The sequence below is a fragment of the Saccopteryx bilineata genome, chromosome 1 (assembly GCF_036850765.1).
Source record: "Saccopteryx bilineata isolate mSacBil1 chromosome 1, mSacBil1_pri_phased_curated, whole genome shotgun sequence".
NCBI lineage: Eukaryota > Metazoa > Chordata > Mammalia > Chiroptera > Emballonuridae > Saccopteryx > Saccopteryx bilineata.
In genome coordinates this window covers 130,191,440-130,212,718 of record NC_089490.1, presented here as the reverse complement: position 1 = coordinate 130,212,718, position 21,279 = coordinate 130,191,440, and the positions used below count along the sequence as shown (strand labels likewise).

General features: G+C 53.0%; 1 protein-coding gene across 1 annotated transcript in view; it reads left to right on the top strand.

Moving 5' to 3' along the window:
- The first annotated feature begins 1,442 nt into the window (after window positions 1-1,442).
- WNT3A (Wnt family member 3A) overlaps window positions 1,443-21,279 on the top strand; it is a 50,277-nt gene continuing 30,440 nt past the window's right edge. The window contains exons 1-2 of the mRNA XM_066266283.1: window positions 1,443-1,667; window positions 16,802-17,043. Coding sequence (XP_066122380.1) covers window positions 1,597-1,667; window positions 16,802-17,043 — 313 coding nt within the window. The 5' untranslated portion in view covers window positions 1,443-1,596. The remainder of the gene's footprint in view (window positions 1,668-16,801; window positions 17,044-21,279) is intronic.

Genomic DNA, 21,279 nt, shown 5'->3' with positions numbered 1-21,279 from the left:
TCACCAGGTGACCCTGGGTCAAACGTCCATAGACTCCTCCAGCGCTCCCTTTGCAGATGATGAGGCAGCATGCTATGGAGTGCAAGCTGCCGTTGGGCCTCCAGCCAGTGTTAAACCTGGAGAGACACAGAGGCATCCTCTGCACTTCGGCCTCTCCGTGCCCCCCCCCCCCACACACACACACTGCAGATGGCACTGTGCAATGAAAGGCAGCTCAGAAGACATGGGGAGCGGGAGAAAAGAGATATCTGGACCCCAGATTCCGGGGAGAGCTGCGACGTAGGATTTCCAGTTGCAGCGCTGCCCCGCCCCCAGTCCCCCAACGACGGCACGACCCCGGCTTCCCTTTCCTCACAGCATCATTGAGACCGGCCAATTCCCCGTGGGCGCAGGCAGCTCGCCTGCCATTATCATGCGCGCCAGGGGAAACTGGGGGTCTCTCCTCCCCAAATAAAAGCCTTTGTGTTTCCCTGGGCTACAGACAAATATGCAGACAGCCTCACTATGAACTGCAAGCTTAGAGCTAGAGAGCTACTACTCCCTAAGACCTTGGATAAGTCACTTTCCCTTTGTGGTCTTCCCTTTCCCTTTAAGCTAAACCATAAGGCTTACCGCAAGGGTCAGAAATCACTTTTGGATGAAGAAACTGTCAGCCCCTGCAGACCCGATGGCTGGTCGGAGGTCCCTGAGCTTAGGGCGCAGCTGCTGTGCTCTGTACACCGCTTGGAAACACCAGGGACTTCAGCATTTTCTTCCTTAGTGGGATATGGGGAGAGAGTTGGAATGTCACCACCTGTTTCCCAATCCTAACCTTCGGATATTTGCCTGCGCCCTAGACGCCCATCCAGCCGCAATCCCCAAGGCAGGCCGCACCCAGGCTCGCCCGTCTCCATCCGTCGGGCTGCTCGGGAGCCTGGATCCCAGCGGACCAACAGGGCGCGGCTCGAGGGGCTGGCTCGGACAAACTGACCCTCCATTCTGCCTCCTGGCAAGGGGGTGAATGTAGAGGAGCGGCAGACTGACCACAATGGGGGCAAGGAACAGAGCGCGCCACACAGCAGAGACAGGAGCAAAAGCAGGACAGCGCGTCCCACGGTGTGCGCGTGGTTCGCGGGGCTCCAAAAGCAAGAGACGGCCCTGAAACTCGGAGAGGATGACTGCCCACCACGCTGTCCAGGGTCCGGGATGGCAGCCGATGGTCCCCGCTCCCTCCCCCCATCTGACAGCAAACCCTGAACACTCCGCGCACCCAGCGCACCTCGCGCATCCCGCCGCCTCAGGAGGAGCCAGCGCCTCCGTTGCGCCGGCTCCCAGGGCCCCGCCCGTCCCCTGCCCGGCCCTTCCTGCCCCGCCCAGGCCAGGGCCCAGGCGGGCGCCCCCCGCGGCACTGCCCCGCCCCCGCCGTCCCGCGCCGCCTCGGGCCGGGGCCCGCCGCCCGGCCGCCTGCCCACCTGGCGCAGCGCCGCCCTGGGAGCCCGCATACCCGCGAACACCCGCGCACCCCGCTCACCCAGTGGCTGCAGGAGGGCCCAGCGCCACCGCCCACCAGCTCCCAGGGCCCCGGCCCGCTCGGCGCCCTCGCTCTACTGCCTTGCGATGGCCTCGCTCGGGTACTTCTTATTCCTCTACGGCCTGAAGCAGGCACTGGGCAGCTACCCGATCTGGTGGTGAGTGAACCTCCCTCGCGTTCGCCGCGGCCTCTGTGAGCCCCCAGCCGCCATACCCTCGGGCAAGGCCCTCAGTGGCCTGAACCCCACTCTCTACCCCTTCGACTCCGCGGGCCACGGGTGGATTGTTTTCTTTGGCAGCCACTTTCGACCTGTTCGGGCTGGGGTTGGGATGCGGGTGGCGGAGCTTCCGGGGACATTGATCCCGGGGCCCAAAGGGTCCCCGCGCCAGACGGGGCGAACAGTGGGCTGGGAAGATCCGGAAAGAGGGTCCGCACAGATGTCATGAACGTCTGGGCAGCCTGAGCCCAAGGGAAATCGGGAGGGCGAGCTGAGAGGGAGAGATTCTCCTTGAGGACCGTGTCTAACACACACACACACACACACACACACACACACACACACACACACACACACACCTTAAAACAAAGTCGTTGAGACAAGACCGAACAGCTCGTGGCAGCGCAGTTACGTAAAGACAGCAGTGGGGACTGGCCAGGAGTGGCGGGCGCAGTGGGGCCAGCGCCAGGCCCTCCGCGCCTTCTGAGACTGGCCCGGCTACAGTGTCAGGAGAGGCCCTCTCTGCGAGCCCTCTGTCTGGACCTCGATGATAAGGAGGGGCTGCCGAGAGGTACAGAGGGAGAGAGCATCGAGAATAAGCTTTCCTGAATGAAAGGCCCTGGAACCCACCTCTGAGAAGGCTGGCGTGCTCTGTCCTCTGCCCCAGACAAGGCACATTCCTGTAAGACCGCCCTAAACCTGGCAGTGGGAGCGCAGACAAACCGAGGGAAGGATCCCGAGGGTCTGTTAGACATATGGAGGCATCTGATTAGGCAGGCCAAGCTCGCCCCAGTCTTCCTAGGGGAAAGAACGCCGAGGGGCCTGGCGCGCAGCTGGAGGAGACCCAGAGTTGGAGAGAAGCCTCCCCACACACTTGCGCGCGCTGCACGCGCACTCCCAGGAACCCTCCCCGACGGCTTTCCTGGAATTATAATAATTAAGCCGAGGGGAAGGGGGAGACCCAGGGAGCCCAAGTACATCTAATCCGATAATAATTTTTCTTTTCGAGATAGTTCAAGAGCGGGGGTACCCGGGGTGGGAACTGCGGTCCAGGCGCAGCCAGGAGGGGCGGGGCGGGGCGGGGCGGGAGGATGGCTGGGGCGGGTCCGGGGGCCTGGGAGAGGCGGCTGAGCGGCGGGGATGCGCTTAGAGGACCCCCGCGTCCCGCACCCGCTCAGCACCTGCAGCGCTGGGTGCCCTCCGTGTGCGGGCTTTAGCGGGCGCAACTGGGACGCGGAGACACTGACGCCCGGCCCACCGTTAACGAGGGGGGGGCGGGGTGCCGGAGAGCGCTTCCAGAGGGCCCCACAGCCGCCAGCTCCCGCGCAGGCTTCTAATTAGAACCGCCGCTGCATTCCTGGGCGCGGGAAGAAGCTCCTTCGCCCTCGCGCTCCTCCCATAAAGAAGGGCCCTGTCCCCAGCCTCTTGGTTACCCCACGCAATGAAAGCTTTGTCTTGTTGGCCCCGTGAGACCCTAGCCTTGCCCCCACAACGCACTTGTGTCATCCTGTTCACCTGGGCCATATGTGTTCCGTCTGAATGGACCCTGACCCAGCCTCCTCCAGATGAACAGACGGGTTCTTTCCCCAGGGCTACCACGTGGCACCCACTCGAACAAGAGTCTAGCTAGGGCAGTCTGTGGCCTCAGAGGGTAAGGGTGCCATAAAACCCCACTTTGCTTGCACATTCAATGACTCTTCGTTTCCTGAGAAGAAAGGTGTCTGATGGACACGTTTCCCCAGGGTTCCTGGGGGATCGCCCAGGTCAGCTGGACACAGGAGGCATACTGTCTCCCCCTAGCTGCACACAGGCAGAACAGAGAGAAGGGCTCACGGAAAGACGAAAGTTTACAGGAAGGAAGAAGCTTCTATCTTCACGCCCCACCTGTCCAGCTCCCACAGGTCGCTTTTCCCTTCTCTTGCCCCCCTCCAAAGGGCCTGAGAGACCGTCCTTTTATAACTTCTAACCTTCACACCCAGCCTCCCTAATTGGCTGTTCTGCTTCACCCACCCCTCCCCAAAAGGAAGCCACTGTCTCATCACTTCTCCCCCACACACACCCTAGCAGCTCATATACAAAAGTGAAAGTGACACAGACTTCCTCACCTGAGAAACAGCCAGGAAATAGCCCAAATCAGGAGTAATTAGGCTTTTGAAGTTAGTATGGCACTTGGTGGGAGGGTGGAGGGAGAGGAGGAGTTGGTGCCACAGGCTGTGCAACAGAGCAACCTATGGGAATTGGAACGGCCAGATTCCTCAGGACCAACTCAGAGAGTGATACTTGAGGCCCAAACGAGGTCTCAAGGTGAAGCAGTCCTAAGACCAGAACATGGAGAGCTGTGGAGACCTCCAGGAGCAAGTATGTGTTCCTGTGTGAAGGATGAAAGTGGGAACCCAGAGAAGGTATGAGGCCTGGGCACCTGACCCCATGGCCAAGCTACATTTCTATGCGATCAGAGTTAGGCAGAAGGCCCTGGGGACACAGGACAGGTATCAGAGTCAAGAGGACATAGACCCTTTTGGAGAGCATCTCCCAGGGGCATGGTGTTCCTTGTTCTGCTTTGGCCTCCTTCCTTCCACTTCCCTTTTCTGGGTTGATGACATTTTGTAACACCCAAGTAGCATGCCCTGGGGACCATCTTCTGCCTCCATTGTCACCCTCCTGCCTTCTGAGTGAATCCCACATCCTACTGCCCAGGGTTACTGCTCTGATTTCACCTACATGGAAAGCCTGCCCCCTTTCCTTGTAGGGACCCCCTTCCTGCTGCCTGGTCCCTCACCAGTCTCTGCTGACCATAGGCTCCCCAGCACAGAGACCATGCCCTGTATCAGATGTCACCCCAGCTGACTCAGAGAGAGAGCAATGTAGAGCTAGAGAGAGAGCTCAGAGGCCTGGGATGGACTCCCTGCCTCTCCCTTCTCTCCTGGCCTCTCCCCCTGCCCTCCTCAGACCTTGCTGGTCCCCACTCTTGGGCATGCAGGCATAAGTTAAGAGCTTGTGTTTAGCCCTCTCTCGCCTTCTGGCCCCTAAGGAAGATGCTCACCTACCCCCCACCTTCCAAAATCTTCTCTGTGATGGCCTTCTGTCACGCTGGCCCCACAAGCTCCTGGCACACAGGGTCTTCTAAGTCTGGGGGCAGGACACAGGCCTCCCTCAGTGGGCCCCACTGTTTGTGTGATGAAGGTGCATGTTGAATTCAGGAGCAGGTAGAGGAGAGTTCAGGAGGCGCTGTCCAGGATTTACAGCCTCAGAGCATGGGCAAGGAGGAGGAGGAGGAAGGGGAGAAAAAGAGGGCCGAGCAAAGCTCTGAGGCAGGGGTAGTCAACCTTTTTATACCTACTGCCCACTTTTGTATCTATGTTCATAGTAAAATTTTCTAACCGCCCACCGGTTCCACAGTAATGGTGATTTATAAAGTAGGGAAGTAACTTTACTTTATAAAATTTATAAAGCAGAGTTAAAGCATATAATAATAATTACTTACCAAGTACTTTATGTCGATTTTTGCTAAGTTTGGCAGAATAAATCTTTATAAAACAACTTACTATAGTTAAATCTATCTTTTTACTTATACTTTGGTTGCTCCGCTACCGCCCACCATGAAAGCTAGAACGCCTACTAGTGGGCAGTAGGGACCAGGTTGACTACCACTGCTTTGAAGCTTCTCAGACAGGCAGGGCCCAATTAGGCAAAACTTCAGAGTTGCCCTCCTTCTATGAGCTGCACCCTATGCACCCTCCCAGGGGCATATGTCCTTCTTTTTCCTTCTGCCTGTCTCTCTGTCTTTGTCTCTCTCTCTCTCTCTCTCTCTCTCTCTCCCTGCCCCTAAGGCTAGTGATGGTGGTAGCTAGCCTAGAAAACTAGAGAAGTTCAGATACCAGCTGAGCCCCCACTAAGTGTTGTAGGATCTTGGGGTACTGCGAACAGCATTCCCCCACAAAAACACTGACAGACATCCTTTTACTGAGGGGCGGTGTCAGAAGTGGCCATGGGTAAACTCTATATGGTCAGAACACTGGTTCATACAACGGAGTCAGATCTTCCTTACCTTGACTCCTCACAAGCCCACTATCGCACACTCACTCGCACATCCATCCCTCTGACTTAGCCATCCTAACACTTGAGTTTTTACCTGGGGCCTGGATGTGGCAGCTTCTCCCAGGATGGCTGCCCTCCATTTTGCTGGGCTCATTATCAATTTTTATGAAGTGACTTTCTGTTATATTTGCATAAAGCTGCTGGAACCCTATGTGGCAGGAGAGCAGGACGAGTACGTACAGGAGCAGTCTCAGGGAGGCTGCAAGGTGCACTTTTCACAGTGGGTCCCCTGTGTATGTCTCCAGCCTGCAGAACGAGAAGCACTGGGCCAGGTCCTGCAGGTATGACCCAGGACAGGAAAGCAGGCTGGGATGTGCCGACTGTTCATGCAAGGATCAGTTATATACAGAGTGTAACCCACAGATTGTCCGTGAAGAAATAAGAACAGAAATTGAAAACGCATGCATGAAGACATCCTGGCAGTGCCTGCACTGCCACATTTTAGGTATTTTATAATGAACTGAAAGTTAAAAACACAAAACCTCACAATGCAAGCTGTTCTCTAGCAAGTTTAAAAAGTACCTCTGTCTGCCTTGAGCAAGAAGCCCCCAGGGGAAAGCAAACCGGTGGACCCCTCTGCCCTTCTGCTCCATCACCTAGCACTGCATTTGGTTGTTTTTTTTTAAGATTTTGTTTATTGATTTTAGAGAGAGAGGGGAGAGAGAGAGAGAGAGTAAGAAAGGGATGGGGGAGGAGTGGGAAGCACCAACTAGTAGTAGCTTCTTGTATGTGCCTTGACCAGGCAGGCCCAGGGTTTTGAACTGGCGACCTCAGCATTCCAAGTCCACGCTCTATTCACTGCGCCACCGCAGGTCAGGCTGCATTTGGGTTTTTGAACCAAATGCGAGCTTTGTATTTGCCCCTTTTAAGTGTGGTTGGAGGACTAAGTGTTAGAAACCCACACTGCTGTGCTGGGTCTGAGAAGTGGGGGCCACAGGCCACAGGAAACCAGGAAATGAATTTTGGCTCGGGATAGTAAAGGCTCCCTGGAACTGAGAGCAGTACCAGAGCTGGTGCTTAGGAGGTGGTGAGCTGCCCGTCCCTGGAGGCGTGATAAAGGATAGCCTACTGTTGTGTTGGCCCATGGACACTGGGGTTCAGCACTGCAGCTGGCAGTCCTTCTAATCATTTCCCTAAACTCCACCAGGTGCAGTCTGCAGTTTGGGCAGCTTGTCTGTTCAACAGCTGGGGTCAGACATACATTACATTGGGTGGATCTTGCAAAGAAGCCCCAGCACAAACTGCAGGGACAATTCCCCTGGAGTACCCACTGGGTCTCAGGTTGTGGGGAAAAGAGACAACAGCCAGGCTGCTTGCTCCCAGTTCAGTCTGTCTTTCCCTTCATTGAACTGTCACAGGACTGTCTCTGTGTCACCGGCTATGAAATCCCATGAGGGGATTTATTCTTTCTTCCTTCTCAGCCCTCTACCGCCTGAAATGGCTGATCAGATTTTGTTGAATTAACAAATGAATAAATGAATGAATGAACTGATGGAATCTTTCCTGTTAAAAGTCAGAAGCCCTATGAGGTGGCCTGAGCTGGGGGACATGAGGACACAGCTGAGTGTTTTTACAACCCCTGTAAGAGTTCCCTGCTCTGGGGCTGGGTGCCCATGACTCATCAGGGAGCGCTGCCTCGATCTCCCTCCAAACCTCCATAGGTGACACCCTGGAGCTCTGTCACACTTTAGCATTTCCACATTCCTTCCCAGACAAAACGTGCTGCTTGCCGCCCAGGGAAGCTGGCAAATGCTTGGCTGCAGACACATGAGCTTCTGCCCACCTGCTGGGACTTGCTCAAAGTATGTGTCAGTAATGCCTGCTGGCCCCAGGGGGTCAAGGGTGCTGAGAGGGCTACAGGCAGGGTCATGTGCTGGGCAGGAAAAGGTGGGTCCTGGGACCCCTCTGCCATTGGCCTTTCCTACATAGAAGGTACTTGAGCTCCCAGGAGGGATCTTCCTAGTGGAAGAAAGAGAACAGAGGCATTTGGCTATTCCTGGGATTCCCTTGGTCAGCAGAACCTGCATGTTCTTGAGGCTGGTCTGCACGCAGGAGGGAGCCCCAGTTCATCATGGCTCTTGGACAGATTCACCCAGAGGAGCAGAGCCTGCTGTCAAGCTGTGCAGCATGAACCCTCAGGACGGCCAGACCACACTTGGGGCCTCAGATCTCAGGACAGAAACCTCATTCCTCCCATGGTGAGACTCTGATCTTGGAAGACAGTGATTTCAACAGAGCAGGTGCTCTGGAGGCTTTGTGTATCATCAAGGGGGAGACAAACCAGGACCCTTCGTACCAGAAAACCCGCGGGATTGGGCAGTAGAGGCATCCAACCTCTTTGCTCCCCCAGGGCCTGGGAAGAGCTCTGTGCCCTCTCTGTGCCCTTGAAGGGCAAGAGAAGATATGCCCTTGCCATCTGGGAGAAGCTCCTCATGGCCCAGACACAGGAGGACATGCAGGAAGAGGTGGCAAGCACCGGCAGGACAAGAAGGCAGACAGCAGAGTCGGGGTTCAGGGTACTTCCTGGAAGAGGTAGCCTGATAATGTGGGGTAGACTGTGTCTGGGGCCACTCAGGTGCAAAGCACCCACTTCCCCACTGCTCCCCTCCCTCTGGGAGCCTGAGATAGAATGTGACTCACTGTCTCCTGAAACAGACAGGGAAACTGAAGTTAAAGAGAAGAAAGGCAGAAAAATTTAAACCAGAAAATAACGGCACAGCGAGTGCCCACACCCTGCCCCCCAAGCCAAGCCAAGCTCCCACCCACAGAGCCTCCAGAATGCTCACAGCCAGGATTCAAAAACCCTGAGATCCTGCCGCCCATCTTGACCCACCTGGACAGTGTACAAGGCCAGCCTCTCTGACTGGGAACCTGCGCCTTCGCCAGAGCATCTTCTGTCCTCTGGCTCCACCACAAAACTATGGTAAAAGCCACATGGCAAAGGCCATCCGCCAGATTGGGTTCCAGGCGACCTGCCCCAAGCAAGACCGTCTGGTGAGGCTCCTGGCCTCTCAGCCTCGTCATCTTCAACAGGAGTGAGCAAGGCGGGGGGAGAAGAGCCACCAGTGCTAGTGGTGGCCCCGCCACAGCTCAGACCAAGCCCAGGGCCACTTTGCACATGTTGTGTTCTGGCTGAAGGTGACATCTCCACCTCAGAAAAAAGACAAGCCTGTCATCTCACCAACTTAACACTGTGGGTCCTTTTATAACCATCTTTCATGGTTATAGAAACTATGCAAAGCAGTTTGTGCTCTGCATTTTAAGGCTTTCCTTATCCATGAAGCATTTTCTGATCTCTGGGGCCTTCTCGGTGAAGGTACTGCAGGACCGAGCCCCGTGGTGTGGGTATGCTATGTCTGACTGTTGGCCCTTCTGCAGTGGGACACACTTGCAGAGAGGGTCTCTCCAGAGCTGGGATCCAGGGCAAAGGCTCAGAGCTCAGGGGCAGGAAGAGCAACATATCTGGAGGTGCATTCAAAGTGGGACACTCTGATTTTGAGAGGCCTGTGGGACAGTGGGGTGTGCTGTCCAGCTGGGCAGTTAAGATTGTAGGTCCTCTACTGGGGTATGGGCGCCTCCTGGGGTGCCATCTACACTTCAGGGTTGGCAAAGGAAGGGAAAGGAAGACATCCTCACAGGGGGAATCACATAGCCAAGGGCAGGTGGACGAAATGGGTGAAGAGAGGTCAGGCAGCCAGGATGGGCAGTGCTGCCATGCCCTCGAGGTTCCCAGGCACACAGGACCACAATCCCAGGGCCCATAAGGGCAGGACTGTCCAATCCTCAAGGTAGCCATTGGCTAGAACAGGCGTCCCCAAACTACGGCCCGCGGGCCACAATGCGGCCCCCTGAGGCTATATCCAGCCCCCACTGCACTTCTGGAAGGGGCACCTCTTTCATTGGTGGTCAGTGAGAGGACCACTGTATTTGGCAGCCCTCCAATGGTCTGAGGGACAGTGAACTGGCCCCCTGTGTAAAAAGTTTGGAGACCCCTGGGCTAGAATGTCCTGCAGAGGTAACGGCCATGAGTAGGAAGGGACACATGATATCCTTAAAGCAGGGTCAGGGCCTTGCTGTGACCTGGATTCAAAGATAGATAACAGAGTTCAGGATCTTACCGCTGATGCTCCACCTGGATACTGCCATTTCTCATGTGAGTGGCCCCTGAATCAAGCCCCTCCGATTCTCATCTGGACCGCTATGTACCTGTGCAGCATGTGAGGGGCTCAGGAAAGGTTGGAAGATTAACCTGACACCCAGACTCCAGGTAAAAGCTCAGCACAGTCTCCGGGGGTGGATGAGGCTGGGTCCACACCGAGGCCCCTCCCAAGAGCCTCTCTCATTAGTGCTGGACAGAGACTCCAGCTTGTCTCCTCAGACTGGGGAACAGATTGTCACTTTCCTCCAGGCATTGCCTTTCCTGCCACATAATTTGTAGAACATTCTGCTGGTGCCGCCTCTTCCTGCCGGTGTCTCTGAAGGGACACGTGGGCTCGGTCCCAGTGACCTGTTCATCTCTGGTTCTGAGACACTGGGCTGGAGAGAGGCACATGACCACCCTGTAGAGATGGTTGAGGCTGGGGGGAGCAGGAGTTTATGTCTGGCCCCACTCTTGACTTGGACCAGACGCTGCCTTCCTGGGTCTAATTGAACCCACTTTCTCAAAGGTGGCCTTGTATGTCTCTGGAAGTCTTGGGATCCAGAAGCAGAAACCAGAGGGAAACCCTGGCTGCCAGACCCAAGGGTTTGGACTTGAAGAGTCGTCGGGGGTCTCCTTGCCAGCACTGTCCCTCCCCACAACGTGCAAACCCCCATACACACAGACGCTCCTAACAGTCGCAATGTCAGCCCCTGGGACAGGGATGCAATCTGTATTTGCACTTATCCCTGGTGACCTTCCTTCTGTTAAGAACACAGCGGCAAACTGCAGCAGTGTTGGCAGTTTCTGTGTGTCTGCCGGAGAAAGCAGATACTTTCATCTTGGATGATGGTGGAGGCAGAGGTTACACAATGTCCTGGTGCTCTCAGCCCAGGCGTCAGCTCGACAAAAAGCACACTCATTCCTGAATCACAACCTTGTGTTGCGGCTGCAATTGCACATCAGTCTGCTGCTTCCTCATAACGGTGTCTTCTTCTCTGGGTTTAGGATGAGTTTTACCCACCTATGCCTACACTGTGCCCACTTCTGCTCACACTCACATCCTGCATAATAGGCGCGTTTGTCAGGATGAAGAGTCTGTCCTCTGTAGTGCCACTAGTCACACATGGCCAACTTCACCATTCTATCTGTGGACATCCTTTCTCTGCCCGTGTTATTTGGTGTGGCCTCTAGTCTTTGGGAGACCCTCAGAGAGGCTAGTACGTGATAACCCCAGGAAACTGAGCTCCTTACAGTCACTGCTCCAGGTGAAAGCTGTTTCTTACCTTTTGATCTACCCCCTAGTCCCAGCCCAGGGCCCCCCAGTTTCTCCTGAAAGGGTGTGGGAAGAGAGAGTTACAGACTGTGGTTTCCAACTATTGATTAACTGAGGATGTCTACTTTCTCCTCGGAAATTTGGACCCTGGGTGTGTGCAGTGTGGATGCTTCCCCAGCTTTACTGAGATGTAGGTGCCACTTGACATTGTGTGAGGTTCGGGTATACAGTGCAATGATTTGATACATGTAGTGAACATTTTTGATTTTTTTATATGATTTTTTTTTTTACAGAGACAGAGAGAGGACAGATAGGGACAGACAAACAGGAAGGGAGAGATATGAGAAACATCAATTCTTTGTTGCAGCACCTTAGTTGTTCATTGATTGCTTTCTCATATGAACCTTGACTGGGGGGCTATAGCAGAGTGAGTGACCCCTTGTTCAAGTCAGTGACCTTGGGCTCAAGCCAGAGACCATGGGGTTATGTCTATGATCCCACACTTAAGCCAGCGACCCCACGCTCAAGCCGGATGAGTCCACGCTCAAGCTGGCAACCCTGGGGTTTCAAACTTGGGTCCTCTGCATCCCAGTTCAACATTCTATCCACTGTGCCACCACCTGGTCAGGCTATATGATTTCTTTTAAATGAGCCGATTTATCCTTCGAGACCTAGCCAACATTTAGTGGCCTAGTTGGCCCCGTTGGCCCTTCCCTGCCCCTCCTCTTGCTCAGCACTGGCCCTGCCCTCAAAGAATGGGACAACCCCCACCCTCCCACCCTCTGCTCTCAGCCAAGGACTGCATCACCCAGGCCCCAGTGGTTACCTGGCTCTTGACCAGATAAACCTTCCTGGAAGCAATTCAAAAAGCTAAAGGCGTGGGAGAGGGATCCAGCTGGGGTTGATGGAAGCTGGAACAGCTGCAGCGGCATCTGGGCTCGTGGCCGTTGGCACTCTGGCCTTGAGGGAGGAGGTGAGGAGCCCAGGACTGCCCCAAGGGCAGGCCAGGAGGATGCAGATTGGAGCTAATTCAGCAAACCTCACAGATACCCGCTTCCCTGAGAGCAGTAGGCTGGGGTGTGAAGGAGACAGGTTGGATTCACTCTCCCTGACCTGGGCCTAACTCACAAGCAGGAAGGGAAGTGGGAAGGCTGAAGTAGTCCTGGCTCCATGCTCTCTGAAGGGGGTTGGGGCGCTGGTGTGGGCACCTCACCCCTCCTGTACCCCCTCCCCACCCAGAATGCATCTGGCAGGAGGCCAGCACCTTGAGACTGGTAAAGACAGAGAAATGGAGTCCTCTTTTCTTTCTGTTTGAGTCTCCAAGTCAATGAGCATATTCAACTCTGCGAATTTTCCTTCTGGTGAGAGGTGGGCTCCCCCATGGATGGACCATGGAATTTTCTAAAAGAGCCTGAGCCACAATTGTTCCTTCCTCCACCCAGCTTCTTGCTGGACAGTCAGCCTTCTCCACGGGCTCTATACCTGCATCTACCCACTCACTGCAGAGGGAGTCACCCCCACCCCTGGTACTGTGATTCCAAGTCAATCCCGCTGGTGCCCAGTGGGTGTGGGCATGTGACCTGGTGGATGTACCACCGAGAAGATTTTGACTCCTAGCTCTTGATGTGGAGCCCCCAGCACTTGCTTCTTGCTAGGCAGGGTTCAGAAGTGGGGACACGAAGGTTCAGAGATATACACTGATCTCAGCCTGAGGCAGGCAGAGCCATCCATCCACGTACAGCATCAACATAGGCTGTTCAGTCCCTTGGGCTGGGACAGGGCCATCTGGTGGGTAGGTGTCATAAAAACCAGCTGGAGTGGACTAGACAGGAAGAAGAGGTAGTGAGAACCAGGGTCTGGGCATTGTGCTCTCTCTTTATGGTCTCCGTGCCCAAGTGGCCAAGGGGCAGGGGGCGTGCAGATAAGTTACCGACTGTCTCTCCCCATTGCCCCCTGCCCCTCCTTGCCCTCTTACCCCGACTCTATGCTGGAGCAGCAGTCCAATCCCAACTTCTCCAGCCTGGAGGCCTTACTCCAACCAACTGGTTGTTCCTGAAGTCAGAGACAGCTGACCTCAGCACATCCTGCCACCTGTCCACTTGGCTCCAACTTGTCCATCAGGAAGCCAAGTGCCAGGTTGGCACAGAGGCTCCCACTCAGAGTTATCCACGCAGGGCAGAATGCAGAATGTGTCCCCTAGAAGAGAGATCAAACAAATGAGGTAAAAACAGAGGGCTGGCCTTTCTGGAAACTTTAGGGTCCTGGGACTATCAGGCAGTCACAAAAGAAACCTGAGAGAGTCAGGCCTGGCTCTCACACTCACTGAGTTCCACAAGGAGTGAATGAATGAGCCAGCCCCTGCCATCACCCACCATACCGGGGACACAGACTCAGATGGGGATAGGGGAGATCTTCAGTGTCAGGCACAAGGTCATGGCTGATTTGAGGCTCCTCAAGACATTTGAGCTCATTATGGTCAGGGCAGGAAGAGCTCTAGGATATCAGGGTGGGGACATGCAAGGGACCCAAAAGGCCAAGAGTCTGGAAGCTGGGCCTCCCTCAGAATCAGGGACATGGAAGCCAACATGCACAGAAAAGAAACTTGGTTTTGATAGGACATCCGGGTGCAAAGTGGGTGGACACTCCTGGAGGAAGACAGGTTTGACCCCTGAGAGATGTGCATAACCTAGAAGAAGGACAGGCATAGAAGAAGGACAGGAATGATGGGAACACACAGGTTGTTGAGGGTTTGGACAGGAGGGCATGGGATAGGAAGATATCGTATGTGGGAAACCCTCATTCATGTCGTCCACGGAGAAGTGGCCCACTCTCCAGCTGGCTGACTAAATAAGGTGGAACTGCACATGTGTGTGGCAGTGGGTTAGTGAGACAAAGCCCTACTCTGGAGACAGAAAAAATGTGGGGAGTCTGGTGTGGCCCAGATGCAGGGCCTTCAGGGTGTGAAAGGAACAAGCTGGAGAAATCCACATACCAGCAGGACCTGCAATGAGAAAATGTTCTTTGAGTGTCTGAGGCGGCAGGTGCACAGGAGCTGAAGAGCCCAGGCTTTGTGCCTCAGGCAAAGTAGCCTTTGAAGATTTTGGAGACTGAAGGGGGAAAGAAGATAGGATCTGCTTTGTACTTCAGAGAGCAGACTTCTTTCTGTTTCCTATTCCTCTCATCAAAGCTAGATGGAACTGAGTTAGACTTAGAGGAGAACTTACCCAACATCAGTATCATAATATGAATGTGTGGTTGCTGAAGGACACAAAAGCCTTTGCCCCATCTTCTTGAGGTACTCAGCCCTCCCCAGGGAGTGGAGGTGCTAAATAAGAAAAACCTCTAGGAGTTCTGGTTGAGGCATTAGTCAAGTTGCCATTTCTTTGGTCTCCTCATCAAACAAGAAAGGAGAAAGGCCTTCCCCCTGGAGTCTGGCTAGTAATCTTCCAGATAAGCAAAGGTCCAGGCAGGGGCTGCTGGACCCTGATCTGGGCCTGAGATGCCCCACACCAAACAGTCCAGAGGAAGGAGGGAATAGGCTCCCTGAGGAGGAAGAGGGCAGAGCATGCACTGCCCAGGGCTTGAGTGAGCATGGGTACATCTATGTTAAGAGTCAGCATATTCCTGGTGATGGTGCATGCAGAAACCATGTATACTGGTACCCTAGAACCACCCTCCCAGTGGGCCCCTTGGATATGGGGCCTCACCCGCCAACCTGAAGGTCTCTATAGCCCCTTCCTAGAGACCCTGCAGCACCTCTATAATATCAGCAGTTGATAGGAGAGACGATTACACAACCTGGAACTATCCACCCCGGGGTGAAGGGAGTACTGAGGTGCAGAGGTCAGCCTGCCAGTGCCACCAAGCACTGCAGAGACAGCATGTTCACAGGCAGCAGAACAGTCAGTACCAGCTGTGGAGGTGGACATGTCTACAGGCAGCAGGACAGTCAGCACCAGCTGTGGAGGTGGACATGTCCACAGGCAGCAGGACAGTCAGCACCAGCTGTGGAGGTGGACATGTCCACAGGCAGCAGGAGAGCCGGCACCAGCTGTGGAGGTGGACATGTCCACAGGCAGCAGGACAGCCGGCACCAGCTGTGGAGGTGGAAATGTCCACAGGCAGCAGGACAGCCGGCACCAGCTGTGGAGGTGGACATGTCCACAGGCAGCAGGACAGCCGGCACCAGCTGTGGAGGTGGAAATGTCCACAGGCAGCAGGACAGCCGGCACCAGCTGTGGAGGTGGAAATGTCCACAGGCAGCAGGACAGCCGGCACCAGCTGTGGAGGTGGAAATGTCCACAGGCAGCAGGACAGCCGGCACCAGCTGTGGAGGTGGAAATGTCCACAGGCAGCAGGACAGCCGGCACCAGCTGTGGAGGTGGACATGTCCACAGGCAGCAGGACAGCCGGCACCAGCTGTGGAGGTGGACATGTCCACAGGCAGCAGGACAGCCGGCACCAGCTGTGGAGGTGGAAATGTCCACAGGCAGCAGGACAGCCGGCACCAGCTGTGGAGGTGGACCGGGGTGGCAGGATGGTGGAGTACCCACTATGGAAATGGCAAGTCCAGAAGTAGCAGGACTGTGCATCACCTGACAGGTTGGAGAAGCTCTTTCTCCATCCTCTTGCCAAGAGGACCTAGAGTTTTTTTTTAAATCGAGGTGCAATTACATACAGTAAAATGTACATGGTCAAGTCAGTTCTGACACATAAACACATGTGCAATCAAACACAGAGCACTCTGTCACTCTGGTCCACTGTGGTCCAGTAGAACTTCACAGGGACTGAAATGTCCAATATCTAACCCTCCACCATGGTAGCCTTGGGCCATCAGTGGCTGATGCAACGTAGAACCAAGTTTCTCTCTTTTTATGTCATTTTACTTCATTTAAATTTAGGTATTTGTGAACAGTGGAGACCATTCTGCAGCCTGAGAAACATTTTTCGTGCCACAGTCAGGCCTGTCCTGCTGTGTGCATGAGAGAACCGCCACCCTGGTCTCTGTTTCCATCCATGGTGTGGCCGGCTTTTGTCTCAGAGGAATGGAGCGCAGGTACCCGTGCCAGGCCCCCTACAGTACCTGCCCCTCTGTCTCCTAGCAGCATTCTACTACAGAAGCTCTGTTAGCCACACTCCTGTGCCGCACACCAGTGGCTCCCAAGTCTGTACTCGTGATCTCAGCTCTGTGAACATTCTTGAACTCATCTTCCTTGGGACACGTTTTCATTTCTGTTGAGGCCACTGATTCACCTGTCGCACCCCTGCTGCTGCCCCAGACCAGCAGCCCCTGCTCTAGGCAGCAGGCAACCTCTGCCCTTCCTTGATTCACTTCCCACCATCATGACCCAGGCTCATCTTAAGGTTTTCTGCTAAATCATGGTTGCAGTATAGGGACAGGTTACCTCCAGGGTGAACGCACATCTCACCCTGGACTGCACAAGTGCCCCAAAGGAAAGGGCTCATGTGCTCTCTCCAAGGAAGACCCAGCTTCTGCTCCTGTTTTGCAGGCTGCAAGGGCAGCTTTCCAACTTACCAGGCCTCCTTGCCCTTCTCTCCCAGGTCCCTGGCTGTTGGGCCCCAGTATTTGTCCCTGGGCACACAGCCTATCCTCTGCGCCAGCATCCCGGGTCTAGTACCCAAACAGCTACGCTTCTGCCGGAACTACGTGGACATCATGCCCAGTGTGGCAGAGGGTGTGAGGATCAGCATCAAGGAGTGTCAGCACCAGTTCCGTGGACGCCGGTGGAACTGCACCACCATCAACAACAGCCTGGCCATTTTCGGCCCTGTGCTAGACAAAGGTATGACTTCCGGGTGCAGGTGGCAGCCTGTGGGTGGAGCAGCCCCTAAACAGCTACTCTGCTCTGACCTGGTGTCTCACCCATCTCTGGGCATGGAAGCAGTGCCTCCAACAGGTGTGCGTGCTGCGCAGACCTTAGGAGGTTGGTATCTCTGATGTGGTTTCTTCCGATGATTGCTGGCTCTGAGGGGCTCCTGGAACTTGGGAAGAGCACAGGACCGCACAGATTTCTCCGGCTTCCACTAAAAGGAAATTGCATGGCGGGGGAGGGGGGGCGGGGGGACACTTCAGACAGGTCTTAGAAGGAAAAGAGCAAAAAACGGGGGGGGGGGAGGGTTGGGGGTTAAGAGGCACATGGGGGAAGCTATCCAGGGTCCTGGAGCCACGGGTAATTTCTGGAAAGAGAGAAAGGAGGAGAGCTGCATGTTGTATTTTTTTTTTTTTTTTTTTTTTTTTTAGCATGCACGAATATGAGAGAGACAGGGACAGACACAGACAGGAAGAAAGAGAGATAAGAAGCATCAACTTATAGTTGCAGCACTTCAGTTGTTCATTGATTGCTTCTTATACATACCTGACTGAGGGGGAAGAGGTTGGCTCCAGTGGAGTCACTGACCCCCTGCTCAAGCCAGCAACCTTGGGCTCAAACCAGCAACCACAGGGTCATGTCTATGATCCCAAGCTCAAACCAGCGACCTCGGGGTTTGAATCTGGGTCCTTAACGTTTCAGGTCAACATTCTATCTACTGAGCCACAACCCGGTCAGGTTTTTGATGAAGAGCAATTTTTCTCAAAATGTAATGGTTTAAACCAGCAATTTTCAACTGTTGTGACATGGCAGGCACACTGGACTGCTGAAAGAATTACCTAACTATTCAGTCAGGGGCACCAACCTCTTTTCCCTTAGGTTGTCAAATAAAAATTTGACAACAGCCAACACAACAATAGCCACCCGATGTAAATGAATGAAAAACTATACCTATTTATTTTGTCAGATTGGAAAAAATATATATAATATAGTTTTTGGTGTGCCACAGAATTTTAGTAATTCAATTTTGTGTGCCATGAGATGAAAAAGGTTGAGAATCGCTGGTTTAAATAATGATGATCTGTCATATATCCCAACGGATCAGAGTGCAGCACCTGCAGGCAGGGTTGGCCTCTGCCTGTCAGCTAATCCTTGTTCTCTCACACATCTGGTGGTCGATGTAGCGGTCAGTGGAAATACCCACAAGAGGCTGGGCCTATGTGACCTGGGCTCCCTTACAATATGGTAGTTGGAGAGAGAAAGAAAGGCTCCTTTCATTAGCAGGATGTTTTCAAAAGTCGTCCACACTGTAGCATGTTACAGCACTTTATTCCTTTTATGACTGAATAGTAGTCCACTGAATAGATATACCCCATTCTGTTATGTATTCATCACTATTGGACATTTGGGTTATTTCCACCTTGGATCATTGTGCACAGTGCTTCTATGAACATTTTTATACAACTATTTCTTTTTTTTTTATTTTTCTGAAGCTGGAAATGGGGAGGCAGACAGACTCCCGCATGCGCCTGACCAGGATCCACCCAGCAGGCCCACCAAAGGGCGATGCTCTGCCCATCTGGGACGTTGCTCTGTCGCAACCAGAGCCATTCTAGCACCTGAGGCAGAGGCCATGGAGCCATCCTCAGCACCCGGGCCAACTTTGCTCCAATGGAGCCTTGGCTGCGGGAGGGGAAGAGAGAGATGGAGAGGAAGGAGAGGGGGTGGGGTGGAGAAGCAGATGGGCGCTTCTCCTGTGTGCCCTGGCCAGGAATCGAACCCGGGACTTTTGCACGTCAGGCCGATGCTCTACCACTGAGCCAACCGGCCAGGGCCTACAGCTATTTCTTTTTTTTTTTTTTTTAATTTTTATTTATTTATTCATTTTAGAGAGGAGAGAGAGAGAGAGAGAGAGAGAGAGAGAGAAGGGGGGGAGGAGCAGGAAGCATCAACTCCCATATATGCCTTGACCAGGCAAGCCCAGGGTTTTGAACCGGTGACCTCAGTGTTCCAGGTCAACGCTTTATCCACTGCGCCACCACAGGTCAGGCCCTACAGCTATTTCTTAATACCTGTTTTCAAAACCTTTGGAGTGGATGAGTAGAATTGCTCAGTTTCAGGACAATTCTATGTTTAAGGTTTTGTTTTTTGTGTTTTTTTGTATTTTTCTTTTTATTCAGTGAGAGGAGTGGAGGCACAGACATGCACCCCAGCCGGGATCCACCTGGAAAGCCCATTAGGGGGCAGTATTCTGCCCATATGGGGCCACTCTCCCTGGTTCTGCAACAAGCTATTTTAGCACCTGAGGTGGAGGCCATGGAGTCATCCTCAGTGCCCAGGGCCAACTTGCTCTAACAGAGCTATGGCTGCAGGAGGGAAAGACAGAGAAGACAGATAGAGAGGAAGAAGGGGGTGGGGCAGAGAAGCAGCTGGTTGCTTCTCCTGTGTGCCCTGACCGGGAATCGAACCTAGGAATTCCACACACCTGGCCCATGCTCTACTGCTGAGCCAACCCACCAGGACCTATGTTTAAGTTTTTGAGGAACCACCAAACTGTTTTTCATGGCAACTGCACCATTTTAACATTCCAGTTTTCTCCACATCTTTGTCAACACTTGATTTGCAAATATTTTCTCCCATTTTGTAGATTGCCCTTTCACTTTTGAGACAGTGTCCTTTGATGCACAAAAATTTTTTAATTTTGGTGAAGTCTAACTTATTTATTTAGATACCATATCAAAGTAAGCATTGCCTAATTTAAGGCTACAAAGATTTATACCTATGTTTTCTCCTAAGAGTTTTGTAGTTTTATCTCTTACATTTAATCTTTGATCTGTATTGTTAATTTTTGTATCTGGTATGAGGTTAGGGTCCAGCTTCATTCATTTGTATGTGGAAATTCAGTTATTCCAACACCATCTGTTCAACAGACTCTTTTTTCCTTATTGAATGGTCTTAGCACTCTTGTCAAAAATCAACTGGCAATAGGTGTGTGGACTTGTTTCTGGACTCTCAATTCCATTCCATTGGTATATATGCCTATCCTTCTGCTGATACCACATGATTTTGATTGCTGTAGCTTTGTTGTATGTTTTAAATTTGAGAAGAATAAGTTCTCCAACTTTGTTTTTCTTTTACAAGATTGCTTTGGCTATTTGGGGTCCCTTCCAATTTCACACAAATTTTGGGATTTGTTTTTCCATTTCTGTAAAAATAGCTATTGAGATTTTGATGGGGATTTTATTGAATCTGCAGAGCACTTTGGGGAGTATGCCATCTTAACGATATTACGTCTTCCGATCCATGAACACAGGGCGCCTTTCATTTATTCAGGTGTTGCTTAACTTCTTTCAGTAGTTTTGTAGTTGTCAGTGAACAAGTCTGTACATCCTTGGTTAACACATCCCTAAGTATATTATTTTATTTGATGCTATTGTAAATGAAATTTTTTTTGTTGGGTTTTTTATTTTTTATTTTTCTGAAGTTGGAAATGGGGAGGCAGTCAGACAGACTCCCGCATGAGCCCGACCGGGATCCACCCGGCATGCCTACCAGGGGGTGATGCTCTGCCCATCTGGGGCATTGCTCTGTTGCAACCAGGGCCTTTCTAGCACCTGAAGCAGAAGCCATGGAGCCATCCTCAGCACCTGGGCCAACTTTGCTCCAATGGAGCCTTGGTTGCGGGAGGGGAAGAGAGAGACAGAGAGGAAGGAGAGGGGGCAGGGTGGAGAAGCAAATGGGAGCTTCTCCTGTGTGCCAAGGCTGGGAATCAAACCCGGGACTTGTGCATGCCAGGCCTACACTCTACCACTGAGCCAACCAGCCAGGGTGAAATTGTTTTCTTAATTTCTGTTTCTAATCATTCATTGTTGATACATAGTCATGAAATTGGTTTTTGTGTTTGAATTCTGCATCCTACAATTTTGCTCAATTTGTTCATTAGCTCTGAAAATTTTCGTGGATTCTTTAGGATTTTCTATATATGATATCATGTCATCAGTGAATAGAGATACTTTTAACTCTTCCTTTCCAATTGATGGACTTTTTTTTTCTTGCCTAATTGCTCTGGCTAGCACTTCCAGTACTCTGTTGAATAAAAGTGGCAAGAGTGGCCAGCCTTGTCTTTTTCTTGATCTTAGAAAACGGCCTGACCATGCGGTGGCGCAGTGGATAGAGCATTGGACTGGGATGCGGAAGACACAGGTTCGA